At 38.9% G+C, this 22,153-nt stretch overlaps 1 protein-coding gene across 1 annotated transcript in view; it reads left to right on the plus strand.

The window, feature by feature from the left end:
• MARCHF5 (membrane associated ring-CH-type finger 5) overlaps positions 1-6,605 on the plus strand; it is a 63,522-nt gene extending 56,917 nt beyond the window's left edge. Inside the window, exons 4-6 of the mRNA XM_069099231.1 lie at positions 2,883-3,066; positions 3,362-3,528; positions 4,029-6,605. Coding sequence (XP_068955332.1) covers positions 2,883-3,066; positions 3,362-3,528; positions 4,029-4,145 — 468 coding nt within the window. The 3' untranslated portion in view covers positions 4,146-6,605. The remainder of the gene's footprint in view (positions 1-2,882; positions 3,067-3,361; positions 3,529-4,028) is intronic.
• The last annotated feature ends 15,548 nt before the right edge of the window (positions 6,606-22,153 follow it).

A 22,153-nucleotide genomic window follows, 5' to 3' on the forward strand; every position in this document is an offset into this window, starting at 1 on the left:
CACATGCTTGACACTTACTAGTTATGTGACCCTGGGCAAGTCACTTAACCCCAGATGCCTTAACAACAACAAAAAAAATTAATAATAATTCCTAATAGCTAGGCTTACAGGAATGTGCTGCCATGCCCCACTGTTTTGTTTTTTAAGCTTATTTCTCTTTGGGGAAAAATTCTAGAAACCTAGCTACAGCTGCAAATTCTGAATATTCTTGTTAAGGGAAATTTTGTGTAACACAGGGATTGTATGGATAACAAAGAAATTGATAAGGAAGCATACCTGAGCCTGAGAACCTCTTGAAATAAAGGATAACCATAATCACAGTTCCTCTTTTCACACATCTTCACTTTGCTCAGGTCTGCAGTAGGCCACTTAGAACTCCAGTACTGGATAATACTGTATAGTCACTCTATAGAAGGAATCATGTCCAAAGTCTCTTCCTGTGTGTAGTTCACAAGACATTGATCTGACTTTGATATCTTCTGTGTTTTTAAACACTCATTGGACTAAATTGACTTAAAGGTTCCATCAGTTTCTTAAATTTTCCATTTTTTGAATGGGATCTTCAAAACCCTCTCAGAATTCTCTTCCATGAGACAGTAACACAGCCCTTAAGGAGCTTCCTTGTCCATCTCTGCATCTTTGTTTCTGTACCCCCTCAAGGATCACTCTTAGAATAGTTTCTTCCTCGTAGATGCCAGAGAGGGCAGGCATACTAATTGCTGGCATCTTGAATGGCAGGGCTATTCTAAAGACTCATCCAGGTGTTTCTTCTAGGGAGGTTTCTAACTTTAACTTAACATGTCCTCCCCTCCTTTCTTAACCTTTCCCCTCCTGTATATACTACTGTGTGTATATGCCTGAGACCATAGAATTCAGCACTGGAAGGGACTGTAGGAATCATCTAGCCTAGCCTGCTCATGGAAAGAGGCCTTTACTTTATAGTTGGAGAGACTAAAGAACATTAGTTAACACCAATAGCTGTTCCTTTCCTTTGGCCTAAATTTTATGAGCCAACCTGTTTCTAAAAGAAAATACTTTCTATCTAGCTCACAGATTACATTTACTTCTGTTAGAAGAAAGTCTTCTTTTGACCTTTGTGGTTCCAGCTTACTCTTTTGGGACATTTCCCTTGTAATTACTTGGTCTTCCACAGTAAAAACATATTTAAAGACAACTATTACTTAAACTTATTCCTCCACTAAGAATCTCAGTTCAACCTTACAGTAGTACAATGGCTATTCTGGTTTGACTTCACTTTCCCTTTGCGGTAGTTCAGATTCCAAATCACACACTATGGTAGCTAATATCAATGTTCCTTTCCATCTCTACAAACTCCTGTTACTCATACGTTTGTTTCCCTAAAAGACATCACATCCCAAGTAGCTGTTATAGGTTGCCTCCTTTCCCCAGTGGTGAAGTCTAAGCCTATATACTTTGGACATTTTTGCATTGTCTATTCAGCTTCCACATTGATCTTCCTAAAACATAAGTCTGGCCATGTCATCCCACTGTTGAATAAACTATAATGGCTGCTTATTCCATCTAAATCAGATATGAATTCCTCTTTTGGGCATTTGAAGTTCTTCAAAGCCTTATCCCTTTCTGCCTTTCTAGTCTTCTAACACTTTCCTCCTCTCGATGTACTCTCCAACCCAGCCACAATGGCCTGCTTGTACACAACACTTCCATCACTCAGCTCCATACCTTTGCACTGACTGTCCTAAATGCCTAGAATACTCTCCCTCCTTGGCTCTGCCTCTTAATTCCCTTGACTTCTTTAAGACCCAGCTCAAATCTATTATCTTCAGGAAGCCTCTGCTAGTCGCCCTGGCTGATAGTGCTTTCCCCTCTGAGATTACTTTTTATATGCTTTGTATATTGTACCTAGTTATGTATAATTGTCTGTACCTGGTTATGTATAATTGTCTCCTCTCTTAGAATGTGAACTCCATGAGGGTAGGGAATATTTTTATCCCCCAGCATTTAATCAGAGTACATGCTTGTTTTTGTTTTTTGTTTTGCTTTTTGGAGGGCAATTGAGGTTAAGTGACTTGCCCAAGGTCACACAGCTAGTTTTTGTGTTAAGTGTATGAGGCCGGATTTGAACTCAGGTACTCCTGACTCCAGGGCCAGTGCTCTATTCACTGCACCACCTAGCCACCCCCCGGAGTACATGCTTGTTGACTGACTTTCTAGGCCTCTAATGGAATCAGAAAAACTGGCAAGACACCGTTCCCTCCTCTATACTCCCCATAAAAAGCACACAACCCCCAACCCTACTGTCCCCAAATATAGCCCAGGGTTTGGGCATATACTTTCCTGAGTCTGTCCCACTTTTTGGAGTGAGAGCTTTTTTCAAACTCAGAGATAACAAGAGCCCCAACCTATAATAACAGCTGCAAAGAATGATGGCTGATGAGCTGACTTAGGCATGAGTCACCTAGGCTGTGGGTGAGAAAGGCAATTGATTGGTCATTGGTGACAATAGAGGGAGCCTTTCTAGGGAATGGGCAGAAAATGGATTCCAGGGGATTAAGGAGCCAGGAAAGGGAGTGACAAAAGTATAAGAGAGGGAAAATATACATACATAGAGGGCTAAGGGCTGGCAGGAGATGGAGAGGGATTTTTATAGAACTTTTATGTTCTTGTCTATGTCGTGCATTGAGTTTTTTTCCTCTTCCTAGTTTTACAGGCTGCTCATACACCCATACTAGTTCTTCCTAGCTTTAAAAACTTTTAAAACTTGTTGATTTCCTTTGTTGATTTTGAAACTATTTGCTTTAAAATTTGTTTTACCAGGGGTGGGGTTAGTCTGAAACATATATTAGCTGCATCTGTTCTTTGTCTTGAGTTATATAATAGCAGATATTCTTGTTTCACAGGTGGTAGGCCATAAAGAAGGTTTGGATGTTATGGAAAGAGCGGATCCTTTATTCCTTTTAATTGGACTTCCCACTATTCCTGTTATGCTGATATTAGGCAAGATGATTCGCTGGGAAGACTACGTTCTTAGATTGTGGCGCAAATACTCTAATAAACTACAAATTTTGAACAGTATATTTCCAGGTATAATACCCCAAACTGTATGCTTATGAGAGATTGTAGTTTTGAAAGTATCAGAATAATCTCATAGAAGAATGTGGCATTCTTTGTTTGAAATTTTAAAATACACATTTATTTTTTGAAATATAATAGAAATTATTTAACAATATGGGGAGGGGAAAACTGTCAAAAATAAGATTAGCCAGAAAACAGTTCACAAACTATCAGTATATTAAAAATAGATTATGGTGGCTAAAGGTTACTTGGTTTTTCTTTATTTACATTATTAGTATTGATAAATTTCAGTTTATTTCCCTAGGGATTGGATGTCCTGTTCCTCGAATTCCAGCTGAGGCAAATCCTTTGGCAGATCATGTCTCTGCTACTCGAATTTTGTGTGGAGCTCTTGTCTTTCCCACTATTGCTACGATAGTTGGAAAACTGATGTTCAGTAGTGTTAATTCTAACCTACAAAGGACAATCTTGGTAAGATTGCTTTAATATTGCTTTGTCAACATTATCAAAGCAAAAGGGTATCTCTAGGAAACCAAATTTGCGTGTGTACACACAGATATATGAGTCAACTAGGGCTGAACAGTGCATATTGCATATTATTGCTGTACAAATCCTTTCTCCAATATGTATATTCCCTCCCTCCATGGATTCTGCTGACAATGGAGTACCCCCCCAGGACTCCACCCTCTTCCCTGGGATAGACTTAGAACTGAAGGTAGAAGAGGAATAAGAATAAGCTGGAGTATAGTGATGCACATCCAAAGGGGCCCCAAGCCTCTGGGGGAAAGATTAATTAGTTAGTCATCTGACCTAATCTGTCAGAGAGCCTATACCACTTGACCTGAATTGTGATTCCTTTTCATGATATAAATTTCTTTTGCTTGGTTTGTTTGCCCCGCCCCCCCCAAAAAAAAGTAGACAATAAACCTGTTCTATTAATTTTGAAAGATTTTCCTTTGCTTGCATTTTAGGGTGGAATTGCTTTTGTTGCCATAAAGGGAGCATTTAAGGTTTACTTCAAACAGCAACAATATTTGCGTCAAGCACACCGCAAAATTCTTAATTATCCAGAGCAAGAAGAAGCATAAGGGTGTGACGTCCCATTGTTCGACCGCCTCATCTGAGAGTCTGTTGTGGTGTTCTGATACCATCATTATTGCACAGTAGTGGAGACTTGTGATAAGCTGCTGCTCCTATATTTTTAAGACATATAATAAAGCACTTATGGCAGGGGAAATCCTCTCAGTAATCACGGAACCTAAGAATGTGATTTGTTTTCATTGTTTTATATGTACTTCTTTTATGGCAGTCATCTGAACCATTTTCTTAGCATGATAAATACTGGGTTTTATTTGTTTTCCCCCGGCAGATGTGTAAAGGAGAAATTGTATAGTTATTAAAGAGGGAACAGGCTGTTGTATGCAAATGCCTCTTTTGTAGATTTGTATATTTACTATTTTCTTACACAGAGTCACCAATTCAGCAGTAAGGATGCCATAGGAGGATTTCTTATTTCAGTAGATGATTTAAGTGCAGAGTAAGAGCATGTGTTAATATGGAGAAAATAAAATGTTGATATGGAGGAAATAGAAATTCACCCTGAGTTAGGAAATAGATATGAAACCAAAAATGTATGAAGCCCCTCAGCCACTTATCTGAACAGCCTCTAAAATATAGGAAAATTCCCAGTGCTTCCAGTTCATTCTATTGCTACTAAGCCTGTGTGATGTTGGCATCTCGTAGTTCATCATATAGTCTTGACTGTTCAGTCATCTAAATTACGTTACATCATTAGCTCCTTGTGACATTAAAATCTTCAGTAGGTTTTTAAATACTTAATTCTAGAAATTGCTACAGTATCGGAGCTACATGTCTACATGTCATTTGAGCACAGAGAAGCAACTGCCAAGTGACACTTTTCCCTTTGCTCTCCACCAAGAAGTAGAGTGATTAGAGAGGAGCAGGGAAGCAAGCTCAGGAGAGGCTTGGAGTCAGCTGTCTTGGGGTCAGTGGTGAGGACATGAGCGTTAAGAATGGGACAGCCAGGCATGGATGCTGAGTCTTCAGGAGACGTTGAGAGCAGTGCTTTGGACATAAACTGATGGGTTGTAGGAAGATAAAGGGCAATATTTGGAGTTTAGTCACTAGTCTCCTTGTGATTGAGGCTAACGCTTTGATGATTACTTTTTTTATTTTGTCGGTTGACATAACCATTTTCCAAAGAAAATTGTTCATTTTGAGCCTCTTTCAAATAGCAAGAGTGATTATTATATCATCCAGCCATTCAAAATGGATTTTTGTTTTCACTGAATAAAATTAAATGCTTTAAAAAATTATCCTTTAAAGAATTATTTTTCTGTATTTTCTTGTTCACAGTAGCATATCTAATGCATGAAAAACAGTAAATATTTTCCCTTCTCTTCAGAAATAGATTGGCTATAGTGTGAACAGTGTTGGATTGGAATAATGTATGTTAATTTTAGTAAAGACTGGTATCTTTTCTACAGTGTGAACATAATAAATATTGAGATAACATAAAAATGTATAGAAATGGTGTGTGTGTATACAGTGGCCATTACATATTCAAAAACTCTAGTTACCAAGAGAAGAAGATAAAGAAGTTTGAATAGTGAAATTCAGAAATCACACTTCTTCTGAAAGGGACACATAATATTTCTGACTATGGGAAATAATTTACATTATACAACTGCAACTTTTGACATACTGACTTTACTTTTAATTTACACCAAGAAAAAATAGAAAATCTTAAAGAACAACTTTTTAGTGAGCTTTACAGATGAAAAAGAGAATGAAGTCACCCATTTAACTCTAATACCTAGGATAGTGCCTGACTGCTCCAGGTAATAGTAACTGGGGCTCCTTCTGAGTGCCAGGGGAGAGTCAGCTCTGTCTGAGAACTTGGCATCAGGGTGATTGGAGGAAAAGCAGCAGTGAGATCTGGGTGTTCTCCCTCCACCCTCATCTCCATCATGGGCCTTAGAACAGTTAAAAGCAACAAGATACGTCCTCTAGTTATGGGTAGTCATTAATGAAATATGACAGTTCTCCAACTAAGGGAACAGTGACAGTTTATCTCCTCCAGGCCATAGTGGCATTTTCTAAGTTGTCTCTTAAAGTGCTAGCATGAAAAAGGTAAGGTTGAGGTAAGAAAAGTTAATAAGGTGAGATTTAAAAAGATGAGGAAGACTGACCAGTGAGTTGAGAGTAGGTGAACATTTATTTGTTGTTTTTCAGTTTTTTTCTGTGCTTGCTTTGCTGTATTTATTTCTGGTTATTTTACTGTTTTGAATTTTTTCCACAAGATACAATGAAAACAAGTAGAAAATTTTTTAAAGATATTTATTTTCTTTCAAAGTAGCTAAAAATGTACATAAAAACTGTGAAGAATATAATTACTTAAACTTAGTGACTTTTAAGTTACTACCTTGAAAACTGTGCTGTAATTTTTTTAAACCCTTGTTTTTAATATAGCATTTAATCTCAGTACTGATATTGGATAAGGTTGAATAAAGAATTTTTATGTTGTATAGGTGTACTTCCTCTTGCAGACAAATCATGACAAAATATAGTAGCATTGCTAAGTATGTAACCATTCAATTTTTTCATTAGTTTTGATATAGATCTTAACAGGGATTTCTTTTATTTTAGCATATTTCTACATATAGCTTGGTCTGGGCCCATGATTCTGGGGGGGAGGGAGGTATGAGAGAAAAGTTGGGGGTATCTGGACCTATGCATTCATCAATATGCAGGAAACTGCTTTTTATTTTGCTAAGATTCAAAACACTTTGTTTACTTAATGGCAAATGGTTTAGCTCCTTTTTCAGTTTTGTATCATTACTTAGAAAATTTTTGTCTTGTTGGTATGATCATTATTGGGAGAATATGTTTCTGGAGCCATTAATAATGTGAGTAAAAACCAGACCTGCTGAGATCCTGGTGCACAGTAGGCACTTGATACCTATTTGCATTTTTTTTCCAATTTATTTAGTTTTCAACATTCATTTCCACAAGATTTTGAGTTACAAATTTTATTTCCATCTTTCCCCTACCCCCCACCCCAAGATAGAGAGCCTACTGAATACTCCTTCCCCAAATCTGTTCTCTTTTATGTCCTCCCCCATCCCCTTAACTTTCTAGTAAGGCAAGATGGATTTCTATACCCCAGTGCCTGTATTGATAACTATTTATTAAGAAATTTAAAAATTAGTCCTAGCCATACTTTAAGTAGAATCTTTCACTAGCAGTATAATCTGTGTTGAAAGCTGGTATCTGAATATCTTTGTATTGCGGCACTGAAGATTTCACATTGACCCATTCAGACTAATACTGCTGAAAACATTCCAGCTATATCACATGGAGAAAAAAAGTCACGCAGAGGGCTATAGCAGCAGTCCTTAAGTAATCATGTTACACTTTCTGCCTTCACAGATGAAGTTTTGTAATATGCAATGATAGGGAAGTAATTCTACTAAGATTTCGTAAAAGTAACCAGAGTAAAACCTCTGAAGAGACTTTTAAGTGAAAGGAAAAAGGGCCGTAGTTATTTGTGTAGTTTCCTCTGGTTTCAGAGGCACAGTTGTTATCATTACCAATATCAAAGTAGATGGCAAGAAAATGACTTGGGCAGCTATTAGGGCATCTCTGCATCCCTAGTTTGAAGTTGCCTATAGTCCTTTTGAACAAGCTACTGAAGTGTAATTCTGTGTTTCTGGAATCTTACAAGGCCGCAATGTGAAACAATAGATGAGATGTTTGTAGTGTGGCCGATAAATGAAAAGCAAAGAAAACTAAATTATCATCCCCCCTATAGTGTATTAATGATAGAAAAGTATTTGATGGTAGAATGACATATTTGACTACCTGCATATATTGAAAAATCTTAAAAGTTAAGCTGTCCTTAGCCTGGAAATAACAGGAATGTGGTAGCTTTCTTCAAGTGTTTAAAAGTCTGTCATGTGAAAAAGAGATGAGCAGAACTAGGGTAGGGCCAATGCAGTGTCAGAAGCTCAGTCATTAGAACGATATAAAATGAGCAGCCTTGGGTCCTCTTTCATTAAAAGTCTTGAAGAGGTTGGATGCCATTTGTAGAGGATGTTTCAGAGGGAACTTTTGGTCAGGTACTCTTGGACTTGATCCCTGAGGTCTCTTCCAATTGGTCCTGTTTTTTAGGGGTTTTGGACTCCCATGTTTTTACTCCATATGTGATTTTAGGCAAGCTGCTTCACTCCTTGGCCTCAGTTTCCTCATCTGCTGATGATGAGACTGACCTCAGCAACTGGGGTAAGAACTCATTTTCAACAAAAACCAGAAAGCAGTCTGGGAGAAGCTATAGATATAAAGAGTATATCGAGATAAACTCTAAATGAATACATGGCCTTTAAAGGGTGACACACTAAGGCAGGAAGAAATTTCCTTTTAAATCCATGACTAGGGGAATACTTTATGACCAAACAAGGGATAGAAATGATCACAGAAGATAAAATGAAAAATTTTTATTACATAAAATTGAAAGATTTTTGCACAAATAAAACCAATGCAGCTGAAATTAGAAGGGTAAAGGGAAGAGGGTGGGGAGGTGCTAGGGGGACATCTTTGCAGCCAGTTCCTCTCATAAAGGTCTCATTTTCAAGATAGAAGGTACTGGTTCAGATTTGTAACCCTATGATCCATTTCTAAAACGATGAATGGTCAAAAGATAAGAGCAGTTCTCTAAGGAAGAGATCCTGATTATCAACAACCAGATTTTAAAATAGTCCAAATCACTAATTTGAGTAATGCAAATGAAAGCAACTCTGAGGTTCCATTTCACACCTATGAAATGTGCCAAGCTGACAAAAAAGGAAAATGACACGTAGTGGCTAAGGAGCTATGAATTGGTTCGTACCTAAAAGGTTGCCAAGTTGTGTCTGCCCTTTGACCCAGCACTACCATTGCTAGGACTATGTCTCAAAGAATGCAAAGGAAGGAGGGCAACCCACACATACAAAAATAGAGCAGCTCTTTATGATAGCAAAGAACTGGAAACAGTACCCTTCATTTGAGGAATGTGAACAAATTATGATATATGAATGTCATGGAATACTGTTGTGATGATAGGCATAGTTTTATAGAAGCCTGGGAAGACATATAAGCTAATGCAGAATGGAGTCAATAGAAACTACTTTGAAAAATTTTAAAACTTACCAATGAAATGATCAGTCATGATTCCAGAGGACCGTTGATAAAGCAGTCTAGCCATCTCCTGACACAGATGATGGATTCAGGAAGCAGAATGAGACATTGTGGGGGGAGGGGGGGAGGGGGATGTGGCCAATGTAGGAATTTGTTTTGCTCATTTATGAATTTTTCCCCAATGGGAATGGGAGATAGAAGGAAAACTAGTTCTTTGTTAAGTAAAATTTTTTAAAAATAAAATGGGGCTGAACTAAATGATCTCTCAGGTTCCTCAGCTCTAAATCCAGCCTTTCAACAACAATGTGAAATAATTATGTAGTATGTCCAACTTTATTATTTTTCATACAGCCACATTTGAGGATGGAACTGAGAACATAAAATCTGATGTTTAGGTTTTATACTCCTCTTTTTAAAATTATCTTAAATCATCAGTTCCTAAGCAACCCTGAAAACTATTTAGGGCATTCTCCAGGAGCTACTCATTCTTCAAAGATGATAGTAACACAACACTAGATGGTGATAGATGTCTTATTTTTAGAGAAAGATGGGGCGGGGGGGACACAGCAGAAAACTAACTTCTCTATTAGCTAGGTCTTGCAATAACGTCATCCTATGGCTTATAGCTATTTACCCTGTAGTTTCTGAGCTTTCTCATATGATAATATACTTGGCTTACCCTACTGCTAAAAGCAGTATAGCTCAATGAAATTATGAACTAAGCCATGCAGGGTTACCTAAGACAGGTTATGTATGACCTGTAAGAAGTTCTGACAAAAGGTAATCCACTGGAGAAGGAAATGGCAAACCACCCCTGTGTCTGACAAGAAAACCCCCATGGATAGTATTAAGATTATATCATAATATTTATGATATGGGATATATAACACTTATGATATATCATAATATCATAAAAGATGTGATATTGGAAAATGAGCCCCTCAGGTTGGAAGGTGTCCAACATGCTACTGAGAAAGAATGGAGAGCAAGTACAAGTAGCTCTAGTTCTAATGAAGCAGCTGGGCCAAAGCCAAAAGGAAACAACTGTGGATGTGTCTTGTCACAAAAGGAAAATTGTTGCTGTAAAGATCAATATTGTATAGGAACCTGGAATGTAAAATCTATGAACCAAGGTAAGCTGGGTATGGTCAAACAGGAGATGGAAAGATTAAACATCAGAGGAGCAGCTAGGTGGCACAGAGAGTAGACATCGGCCCTGGAGTCAGGAGGACCTGAGTTCAAATTTAGCCTGACACTTAACACAAAAACTAGCCGTGTGACCTTGAGCAAGTCACTTAACCCCAATTGCCCTCCAAAAAGCAAAAAAAAAAAAAAAAAGATTAAATATCAACAGCTTAGGAGTCAGTAAACTCAACTGGCTGGTAATGGTTTAATTTAATTCAAGTAATCATTGCATATACTACTGTGGGCAAGAATCCCTTAGAAGAAATGGAGTAGACCTCACGATCAATAAAAGGGTGAGAAAAGCATACAGGGGTATAATCTCAAAAGTGACAGAATGGTATCTGTTTGAATCTAAGGCAAACCATTGAACATCACAGTAATATAAGTCTATGCTCCAACCACTGATGCTGAAGAGGCCAAAGTTGATCTATGAAGACCTACAACATCTAGAAATAACACCTAAAAAAAGATGTCACATTCATCATAGGGGTTTGGAATACTAAAGTAGTAAATCAAAAGATAAAATTCAAATAACAGGTAAAACTGGCCTTGGAGTACAAAATGAAGCAGGGTAGGGACAAATAAAGTTTTGTCAAGATAACTCACTATTCATATCAAACATTTTTTCAACAATCTGAAGGCAACTCCACATATGGACATCACCAGATAGATGGTCAATATTGAAATCTGATTGATTATATACTTTGAAGCTAAAGGTGGAGAAGCTCTATATAGTCAGCTAAAACAATACCTGGAGCTGATCATAGCTCAGACATGGGCTTCTTTTTGCAAATTTCAGATGTAAATTGAAGAAGAAAGTAGGGAAAATCATCAGACAACATAGGTATGACCTAGATAACATCCCTGATGAATATGAAGTGGAAGTAATGAATAGATTTAAGGGATTAGATCTGATAGAGTGCCTGAAGAACTGTGGATAAAAGTTCACAGTATTGTACAGAAGGCAACAAGAAGAAACATTCCAAAGAAAAAGAAGAGCAAGAAAGCAAAATGGCTCTCTGATGAGGTTTTACAAATAGCTGCGGAAAGAAGGAAAGCGAAAGGAGAAAGAGGAAGATATACCCAATTGAATGCACAATTCTAGAGGGCAGCAGAAAGAGATCAAGTTTTCTTAAATGAGTATTGCAAAGAAATAGAAGAAAATAATAGAATGGAAAAGATAAGAGATCTCTTCAAGAAAATTAGAAACATCAAGGAAATATTTCACGCAAAAATGGACATGATAATAAAAGACAAAGATGACAGGGACTAAACAGAAGCAGAAGGGATTAAGAGGTGCTAGGAACACACAAAAGAACGATTTAAGAAAGATCTTAACATCACAGATAACCACAAAAATGTGATTCCTAATCTAGAACCAGACATCCTGGAGAATGAAGTCAAGTGAACTTTAGGAAGCATTGCTAACAATAAGGCTAGCAGAGGTGATGGAATTTCATTTGAACTATTCAAAATCCTAAAATATAAAGCTGTTAAAGGGTGGTACTTAATATGCCAGCGAATTTGGAAAACTCAACAGCAGCTGCTGGATTAGAAAAGATCAGTTTATGTCCACATTCTAAAGAAGGGCAATGCCAAGGAATGTTCAAAATACCAAACAATTACATTCATTTCACATGCCAGAGGGGCGGCTAGGTGGCACAGTGAATAGAGCAACGGCCCTAGAGTCAGGAGGACCTGAGTTCAAATTCAGCCTCAGACACTTGACACAAAATTAACTGTGTGACCTTGGGCAAGTCACTTAATTCCAATTGCCCCCCCTTCCCCTCAAAAAAAGCATTTCACATGCCAGCAAGGTTATGTGTAAGATTCTACAAGTGATGCTTCAGCAACATGTGAACCAAGAATTACCAGACAAACAGACTTGTTTTGGAAGAAGCAGAGGAACTAGAGACCAAATTGTTAATGTTTGCTGGATAATGGAGAAAGCAAGGGAGTTCCAGAAAAATATCTGCTTCTTCTGCTCCATTCACCACCCTAAAGCGATCACAGCAAGATATGGCAAGTCCTCAAAGAGATGAGAGTACCAGATCAGAGTAAGCATCCTATTTTTCACTTAATTTTTTTCATGTTTTTTTTATCTATGCTTTCTTTCACAACATGACTAATATGGTAATATGTTTTGCATGATTGCACATGCATAATATATAAAATTGCTTACCATTTCAGGAAGGGAGGAGGGAGAGAATTTGAAACTTAAAAATTTTTTTAATGAATTTTAAAAATTGTTTTTGCATGTAATTGGGGAAAAATAAAATATTAATTAAAAATAAAGAATGCTTTAGCCCTAGACCCATCTGCATGGTCCAGATTTAGTCCAGGGGGAGCCTGGCTCCTAAAAAGGTGGGGTGGGGGGATCAGCTCCTAAAAAACTAGGACAGCTAAGTGGTACTGTGGATAGAATACAAGCCTGGAGTCAGGAAGACCTGAGTTCAAATGTGGCCTCAGACACTTACTAGCTGTGTGACCCTGGGCAAATCATTAAACTCAGTTTCCTCATTTGTAAAATGGGGATAATAAATAGCACTTTGCTTCCAAGGTTGTTGCAAGGATAAAATGAGATGCTAATTGTAAAGGGCCTGGCACATAAGTGCCGTATAAATGTTAGCCATTTATTATAATTATTATTTTTCACAAACTCTGTGACTCTGTATGGCCCTACCCCAGAACTCTGGGAGAAATAACTTAAAGTTTTGGGTCTCCACAAAGGAAAGTGTAGCAAAGTGATGAATGAGGTAAATCAGCCATTTCCTCCACACAAAGGAAATGCTTAAAATACAGAAGACTCACAGGTGCACATTGACAAAGACTTAAACTTGCAGCAGTAACATTACTATTATATTCTCCCCAAAAGTTGATACTTAAAACATCAAGCAAAACATGAAGCATTTTGCAGGACTGAGCATTTCACATTTGCTGGGCTTCTTCATCTCCTTCAAGAATGGGGTAATTGCATAAAGCTCCTCTACCCAAGGGACTCAGAAGCTCACAACCTCTCAGAACCAAGCGTTTACCAGCAAGACCAAAAATAGCCACCTAAGAATCCCTGGTGAGTTTAGGCAGATAAACAGAAGATAGTAGAAGAGTAGATGGGCAAATAAGGCCACAGTGACACTGGGAAAGAACATTGGTGATCAGAAGGGAAGGGAGAGAACAGTACTAGGAGCAAACCAACCATAACCCACCCTTCACATTTCTCCTTCTCTACACTTGCTTGAAATCAGATGGTCAGCCCTTTGTCTTCCTTTGGAGAATTCTCATCTACCCACTGTGGCTAGCTGCCAAGACCACACTTCGGATAATGTATTTTTGAGGACAAGCTTACTCTGGGTATCTCCTGAGCTGCTTTTAACTAACAATTAACATATTCCTGCCACTCCCTAAAGGAGAGAGAAGTAAACAGAAGCCAGTTTTTCAAATAGAAAGACTGATTAGATCTAATTAAACTCCTTGTTTCTCCCTTTTCTCATTTCTCCAGCCTCCTTCCTCCCCTTGGTTTTCAAAGGTAGCTCACTTTCCTGCTTTTTTTTTACTTTTTTTTTTAAAGCAATTGGGGTTAAGTAACTTGCTCAAGGTTACACGGCCAGTTATTATTTCTGGGTGTGGTGCTGAGTATCTGAGCCCGGATTTGATCCAGATCATCCCAACACTGGAGCCAGTGCTCTTACTCACTGAGCCACCTGGCTGCCCCTAAGCAATTGGGGTTAAGTAACTTGCTCAAGGTTACACGGCCAGGTGTTTCTGGGTGGGTACTAAGTGTCTGAGCCCGGGATTCGATCTCCAGGTCTTCTCAACACTGGAGCCGGTGCTCTTACTCGTTGTGCTACCTGGCCACCCCAACAGTGGTTTTTTTTTTTTCTGCTTTCTAATTATTCTTCTATTTCCTTAGTTGGTCTCATCTTCCTCCTGATGTATTCAGTCCTTACTCCAGAGCCCACCCCCAACCTTTCTGTCATCTTCCTCTTTTCCCTTCTGACACTGACTACCCTCATGCTCCCTCCTACCAAAATTCCCTTTCCCTTCCAACTCTTAGGCCTACTACCCCCTTCCCAATGATGGTGTGCACTTCTGTGGGGAAGACCCAGTGCATCCTGAATAGAGCAAAAGGAATAAGCATTTACTAAGCCCTTACTATTTTAAGTACTTTACAAAGATATAATTTGATCCTCATAGTTGCTATGGTTTATCCCCATTTTACAGCTGAGGAAATGGAGGCAAACAGAGGTTAAGGATATCATCTAAGGACTTCAAAGCCCTGCCATCTTCTCCATAATTGAGCTTTTAGGACAGCTTACCTTTTCCATCCACTAGGCAGTTGAACTCTTCCATATTTCTTGTCCTCCTTAGCCAGAGTGTGAGTTTTTGAGAGTAAGGACTGTTTTTTCTATTTGTATATCTACAATGCTTGACACATATTAAGTGCTAAATATGGACTTGTTCATTCATTCATTCTCCCTTTGCAATTTCATTTAACTTTCATAGGTTTGACTACCACTTGATCTTCAGACCTGGCCTCTCTTATGGCTCTAGCCTGCATCTCTAGCTTCCTGGATTCCCCACAGACAACTCAACTCAACAGGTCCAAAACTATACTCGTGAACTTACTCTTCTGGTTTCATTATCTCTGTCTGTGGAACCACCATTCATCCAGTTTGCTATATTTGTAACTTTGGGATTATCTAAGACTTTTCCTTGTCCCTCACTTCTTTTATCCACTTAGTCACTAAGTCCTACCCTTTATGAAATAGCCGGGTGGCCCCACAGTGCATGGAGTGCCAGGACTCTATCAAAGTCAGAAAGACTCATCTTCCTGAGTTCAAATCTGGCCTCAGACACTTACTGTGTGACCCTGGGCAAGTCACTTAACCCTGTTTGCCTCAAGTTTCCTCATCTGCAAAATGAGCTGGAGAAGGAAATGGCAAACACTCCAGTATCTTTGCCAAGAAAATCCCAAATGGGGTCATGAAGAGTCAAATACGACTGAAATAACTGAACAATAACAACAGCCTACCCTTTAATCTCTGCTCTGTGTCTTGAACTGGTCTCTTCTAGGTTCCCTCTGGCAGCTAGGACTGGCATTGCAGGACTTGGAATCCTGCCTTGGACACTCCCTAGCTGAGTGACCCTGGACAAGTCATTTTACCTCTGCTTCAGTTTCCTCACATGTCAAATGATGATCACATTATAGGTGTTATTGTTAGCATCTTTTGGGATTGTTGTAAGGATACAAGCTAACACACATAAATTATTTTGCAAACATTAAAACAATGCATAAGTTTTTTATTAGTGTTGCTATTATTAATAGTAATTTATTATTAGTGTTATTTTTGTTAATAGTAATTTATTAGTGTTATTATTATTGTTAATAGTAATTTATTACTATGATTACCAGCACTCTAGTAGAGGCCTTCATTTCTATGTGCCCACAATACCTTCTTGAACAATCTTCCTACCTCTACTCTCATCCCATGCCAACTCATCCTTCACACTGCTTTCAAAACAATCTGGCCATCCACCACTGAAAAGGCTTTAATGTCTCCTTTGTCACTGGCCAAGTAAAGTTCAAACTCTTCTACCTTGCATGCAAGAACTTCTGTGGTCTGGCACTGCCCTTCTTTTATGGCTTTGGTTTATATTATTGTCCCTCACACACTCTAGACTCCAGCCAAACTGGACAAGTCTCAGCCCCCTAAATACACCCAGCTGTGCTCGCCTATATATCTCTGCTACTTGTCCTGCTGGTTCCCACGTCTGGGTGGTCCCTTCCTTATCCTTTAAAGCCTAACTCAAACGTTACCTCTTCCCGGAAACCTTCCCTGATTCTCTCCCACTACTGGTTGGCAAGAATAATAATGGTGGTAATAACAGCAACAATAAAGCAACTAGCATTTTCATAGTACTTTAAGGTTCACAAAGTGATTCATCTTCTGATTTTATCCTCACAGCCACCCATGGATGAGGAAATTGAGGCAGACAAAGGTTGTTATTTGCCCAAAGTCACACAGCTAATAAGTGTCTGAGGCTACATTTGACCTCGGGTTTTCCTAACTCCAGGTCCAGTGATTTACCCACCATACCACCTAGCCATCTAGAATGGTAATGCTTTCCCCTTCAGACTTATTGCAATTTGTTTCATGACTCTCTAATACGTTTATTTATCTTGAAATACTGTATTTTAAATGTATCTATAATGGCGTTTATTCCCCTTTGAAACCTTATTCTTAAGGTCAGGGGCCATATCTTATCATGAAACTATATATCTCCTTGAGTGCCAAATGTAATGCTCTGCACACAGGAGGTGCCTAATAATTGTTCTTGGATACAGAAAATCTAGGTCTGAGTCTCAGCTTTACCACTAAACCTGTTACTTAACCACTCTGAGCCCTCATTTTTTAAGCCTGTCAAATGGGCATAACAACATTTCTCAGGATTGAGGACAAGATGAGATCATCAAATACTAAAACTAGGAACAATCATAGAAATGCTCTGGTCCGTGTGATTTATTTTGTGTTTTGTACCTCTTTGGCAGTGAGTCTAGGGAAGCCTATGTCCTTCCTCAGAATAATGTCTTTAAATGCATAAAATAAAATACATAGGATTACAAAGGAAACCAATCCTATAAACATAGCTGATATATTAATATTAGTATTATAAACCAATTCTACTGACATAGTCAAAATATTTTATTATATTTAATTTAGCTTTATTATATTATAAATAGTGTCTATATTTATAAATATTATAACTAATGGTTATATTAGTTATATTAATTTTATAATTGTGTAACTGTTGTTATTACTCAAAATATATTCTTTTTTTTTTTTTAAAGCAATTGGGGTTAAGTAACTTGCTCAAGATTACACGGCCAGTTATTTCTGGGTGTGGTGCTGAGTATCTGAGCCCGGATTTGATCCAGGTCATCCCGACAGTGGAGCCCATGCTCTTACTTGCTGAGCCACCTGGCTGCCCCTAAGCAATTGGGGTTAAGTAACTTGCTCAAGGTTACATGGCCAGGTGTTTCTGGGTGGGTACTAAGTGTCTGAGCCGGGATTCGATCTCCAGGTCATCCCAACACTGGAGCCGGTGCTCTTACTTGCTGTGCTACCTGGCCACCCCCAAAACATATTCTTTAAAAGTTCACAGACTACAGGTTAAGAACCTCTGCTCTAGTTCATCCCTCTCACTTTACAGATTAGGATACTGAGTCTCAGAGAAATGTTAATGGCAGAGACAGACTTCGTACTCATTTCTCCTGGCTCTCCATACAAGGACTTTTTCTACTATATCATGCTGCATGAAAGGGCTTTGGAAGCATAAAGCCCTATGTTGATATACTTTGACACTGTGGCAGTAATCTGTGATTTTCTACGATATGAACCATCCTTCTATTGACCCAGATCACAACTCCTCTGTGCCTCAGAAAATGACCTTTTCGAGCTGCCGCTGTTTCCCTCATGGCCATGAGACTCAAAGAGCTTAGACAGTCTATTCTTCAAACCACTTTCCCAGTTGATAACCAGGCCTGGATTTGAAGCCTTTCCACCTGGGGTGTGGGGTCTGTCTCCACCCAGATGACCTTCTAAAACCCAGGGTTACTTCCATGCTAAGGGAGGACAACTGCAGTATGTTGTACTGCATCTCATGTGTCAAATGCTTTGACAGAGCACATGTACAAATATAAGCTACTGTTAGTAACCCAGGAGGGCCCCAAATGAGCATGATCATTATACTAAAAGGTTTGGGTAACTAGCTGGTGCAGTAGTTTTTGTTTTGAGGAGATGATGTAAGTGAAATTCCATGTAATCACTGCCCATGTGTCAGTGCTGTCTCTGAATCAAAGATATTTAAATATCTTGGATACATGTTGGCCTATTGCTACTCTGGGGAAAATGTAAGAATTCACATTTCCACAGCATTCCAAGGTTTTCAAAGCATTTTTCTCACATCCCTATGATATAAGTAGCATAAATATTATTACCCTCATTTTCCAGAAGGGGAAACAAAATGACTGGTGCAGGATAGCACAGCTAGGCAATGCCAAAAAGCCCAGTGTCCAAGGGTGGAGAAAGCCACTGAAAACGGTCATTTCCATAATCATACCCTATTCTAACTAGAGCCTGAAGTCAGTGTCATATTTGTCAGGGAACAAAAGGTGTCTGTCAGTAATTCTGGCAAGACAGATGGGGAACTAAAGGGCTCCAGATACCAGGGGGCAGAGCCCTGAGCAGGAAGCTCAGGCCACCTTTGTGTGTGGTGTGCAGTCCATCAAAGAGCACAGTTGGACAGCACAAGAGATCAGGGAAGACTAGAATGGTAGGGAAAAATACTGTACTCATTTTTTTTTACTCTTCCATAGGAAAATGAGAAATATTTCTAATTGAAACAGCAACCCTGGCCAGGCTCTAATAAATTCTGTCCACAGTCAGACAAAGAAATACCTATGAATATTGTTTGTGAACATCCCTCTTGTTATTACATTCTATTTTCAGCTCCAAGGCATTCAGCAAGAAAAGTATTCACCCACACTCCAGTGAGGAAATAAAAAAGAGAAAGGGCCAGAAGTTGCAGGTTTAGCATAGAAGGTAGGCTGCAGGTATGGGGAGAAAATTAGTCAGTTAGTGGTTTCAGGGAGGGGCATCAGCTCCTGCCCATACTGGGTTTATACCATTAGCCAAGATAGTTAAGGAAAGCATGCTGGCATTTGGAAGCTAAAACCATAACTTTGTATTCACAGAAGCCTCTCAGGAATGCTTGGAAAGAGGGCAAGAGACAGGAAGCATCTCATCACAATATTGTTGGGGGGGGTGGGAAAGAAGGGGGAGAGTGGCAATGGGGTCAGGTGATGGTAAATGTCTTCCCCTTAATATCACATTTTTCTTTGTCCTGTGAGGGTTTTCCTAGGGAGTCTTGTGTGCTTGGCCATGGTCTGGAGCTGCCCAAGGTTCTGACATGCACTGTTCTTCAGTAACACTTCTCAAATTTTTCAGTCTCCAAACCCTTTCACACTCTTAAAAATTACTGTGGGGGTGGCTAGGTGGCGCAGTGAGTAAAGCCCCAGCCCAGGAGTCAGGAGGACCTGAGTTCAGCTCCGGCCTCAGACATTTAACACCCACACAAAAAAACTAGCCATGCAACCTTGGGCAAGTTACTTAACCTCAATTGCCCTTCAAAAGGCAAAAAAAAATAAAAATTAAATTAAATTACTGTGTATCCAAAGAGCTTTTGTTTATGCAGATTCTATCTATTGGCATTTTTCATATTAGAAGAGAAAACATAAATTTTAAAAATATTTTATTCATTTATTTTAAAATAACAATAAACCCATTACATGTCACCACAAATTATAGCATATTTTTATGAAATATAACTATTTTCCAAAACAAGAAAAATTCAGTGAAGGGTGGCATTGTTCCATGTATTTTTGTAAATCTCTTAAATGTCTGGCTTAATAAAAGACAGCTGGATTCTCAGACCTGCTTCTGCTTCCAATCTGTTGTGATATATTGTTTTGGTTGAACTATATGAAGAAAATCCAGCCTTACATAGCTATATAGTTGAAAACAGAGGGAATATTTTAATAGGCAAATTAGTGTTGTTATGAAAATAGTTTTAACCTTATGGACCCCATGAGGTTGTAATTTGTGATGAGTTAACCTGTCACAGGGTCAGCAAAAGCTATGTCCTTGAGTAAGCCTCTAAGATTGTTCCCTCCCTTAGGCCATGCTTCAGAAGACTCAGAAGCTTGGTAGGTAGAATGAAAGAGCGTGGGTCTGCTGGGAAGAGCCAAGCCTCTTTGCCACTGGACCTCACCCAATATGCCAAAGTAACTGGTTTGTCTTTGGTGCCTGGGTCCCAGCTTCCATTCTGTGCCCCTGTGCATCTTTTTCCCAAAGGCTCTCTCTCAGCCACTCTCAGGTGCAGGTGCTTGTTAACACAAGACTGATCATATTCAAAGCTGTTAAGGATTTTAGAGATCATTTAGTGCAACTGCTTCATTGCACAGAGGAGGAAAAAAATTCTTAGAGAGGGGAAGTGAAGAGCCCTACTTTGCAATTTGTTAACCTGAAGTGCCAAAAAGACCTTTGTTTCTCATTCTCCTCCTTTCCCACCTCCTGACAGTCAGCCGTACTATTTCCTCAATTCATCTGATCTCAGTCAGTTGTGGACAATCTGAGCTCCCAGATAAAAGTAATTTCAGCCCTCAAAAACCTAATGCCTCACTGTAGAACTATTGACTGTTGTGTGCCACATTAAAAACAAACCTGTTTTTTTCTTAATTTATACTTGATCACTGAAAAGTCTAGTAGTGTGACTGTGTTTTGATACTTCTGTAATGTGGATACTCTCTCCTGCAGTGCTGATCACAGCCCATCCCTGAATTCGAAACCTATGTTACTCATGCCCAAGTCCTCCCATATATCCTCCACAGGAACTCACCCAACATGCCAGAGGTTACTCTGTAGTTCTCTTGACATTGCACGAAAACTAACAGAGGGTAGGATGGGAGGAGAGAAAATAAATACTTGCTAAAAAAAATCTGATTTTAAAAAAGAAACCATTTAAAAATTATCCTAGTCTGAAACCTTTGGCATAATCTGAAAAAGAAACTCTTGTCAGTTTTTCTTTAGCTATCAATTTCGAAGCAATGTTCTGCTACCCTCTTTTCAAATCTCTTATAAAGCACTCCTCCCTTGAAGTAATTAGGGGGGTGACCAGACAAAGATGTGTCCACCTGAAAAGATGAGCACAATGACCCACCTGTCCCTTAAAGGGAATAGAGCACATTGATCATAAGGAAGAGGCCTTTTTGATTAGTTCAGGTTCACCTGTGACCACCTTAGAGTGAGAGAGCTCCCCAGGAGGAGTAGTTAAAGAAGGATTGAGTGATTTTAAGAGAATATTTCTCCAGGGGTATTTTCAAAAGATTAAGGGATTCTTTTTTTTTTTTGGAGGGGGGAAGGCAATTGGGGTTAAATGACTTGCCCAAGGTCACACAGCTAGTAAGTGGGTCAAGCGTCTGAGTCTGTATTTGAATTCAGGTCCTCCTGACTCCTGGTCTGGTGTTCTATTCACTATGCCACCTAGCTACCCTAAGGGATTCTTATTTCATTATATGAGGTAGAAATACTAACCCTAAGTTGTCATTCTGCAGAATTTTCCTTGTTCAAGAGTCCCACAAATATTTCCTTCCAAATGTTTTGTGATAGAGAGATATACATGAGCATGAAAGTACTCTGTCAATTTGGATATTTCTCTCTCCAAGCTTGTATTAGAAAAAAAATTAACTAATTTTAAAAAGATATTTGCTTTGTATATATGACTTATTTTATGTACATTTTATATGCCAAAGGGAAAGGAAGGGAAGGGGAGGTAAGGGAAGGAGAGGGAAAAGAAGAGGAGGGAAGGGGAGAGAAAGACAGGGAAGGGGGTCAAAGTGATACACCTTTGGTTATCACCTATATTAAGATATTAGGAAGAAGAGTCAGTGAAGGAGAGAGAGAGTGGTTAAACAGGTAAGAGGAGAACCAAGAGAATAATAAGCAAGATCTTTAGTTTGGCTGTAAATTTGCTCTAAATGTGAATTCTTCATGATTCACTAGCATATTGAATGTTAATTCATGCCGCCAGCACACACATGAATGACCTGTAATATAGTAATATAATACTGCAAGGGACTACAAGGCCCCAGGGCTAT

The sequence above is a fragment of the Petaurus breviceps genome, unplaced genomic scaffold, assembly GCF_028583685.1.
Source record: "Petaurus breviceps papuanus isolate PSGF00001 unplaced genomic scaffold, PetGlider_PUasm1.0 37, whole genome shotgun sequence".
Taxonomy (NCBI): Eukaryota; Metazoa; Chordata; class Mammalia; order Diprotodontia; family Petauridae; genus Petaurus; species Petaurus breviceps.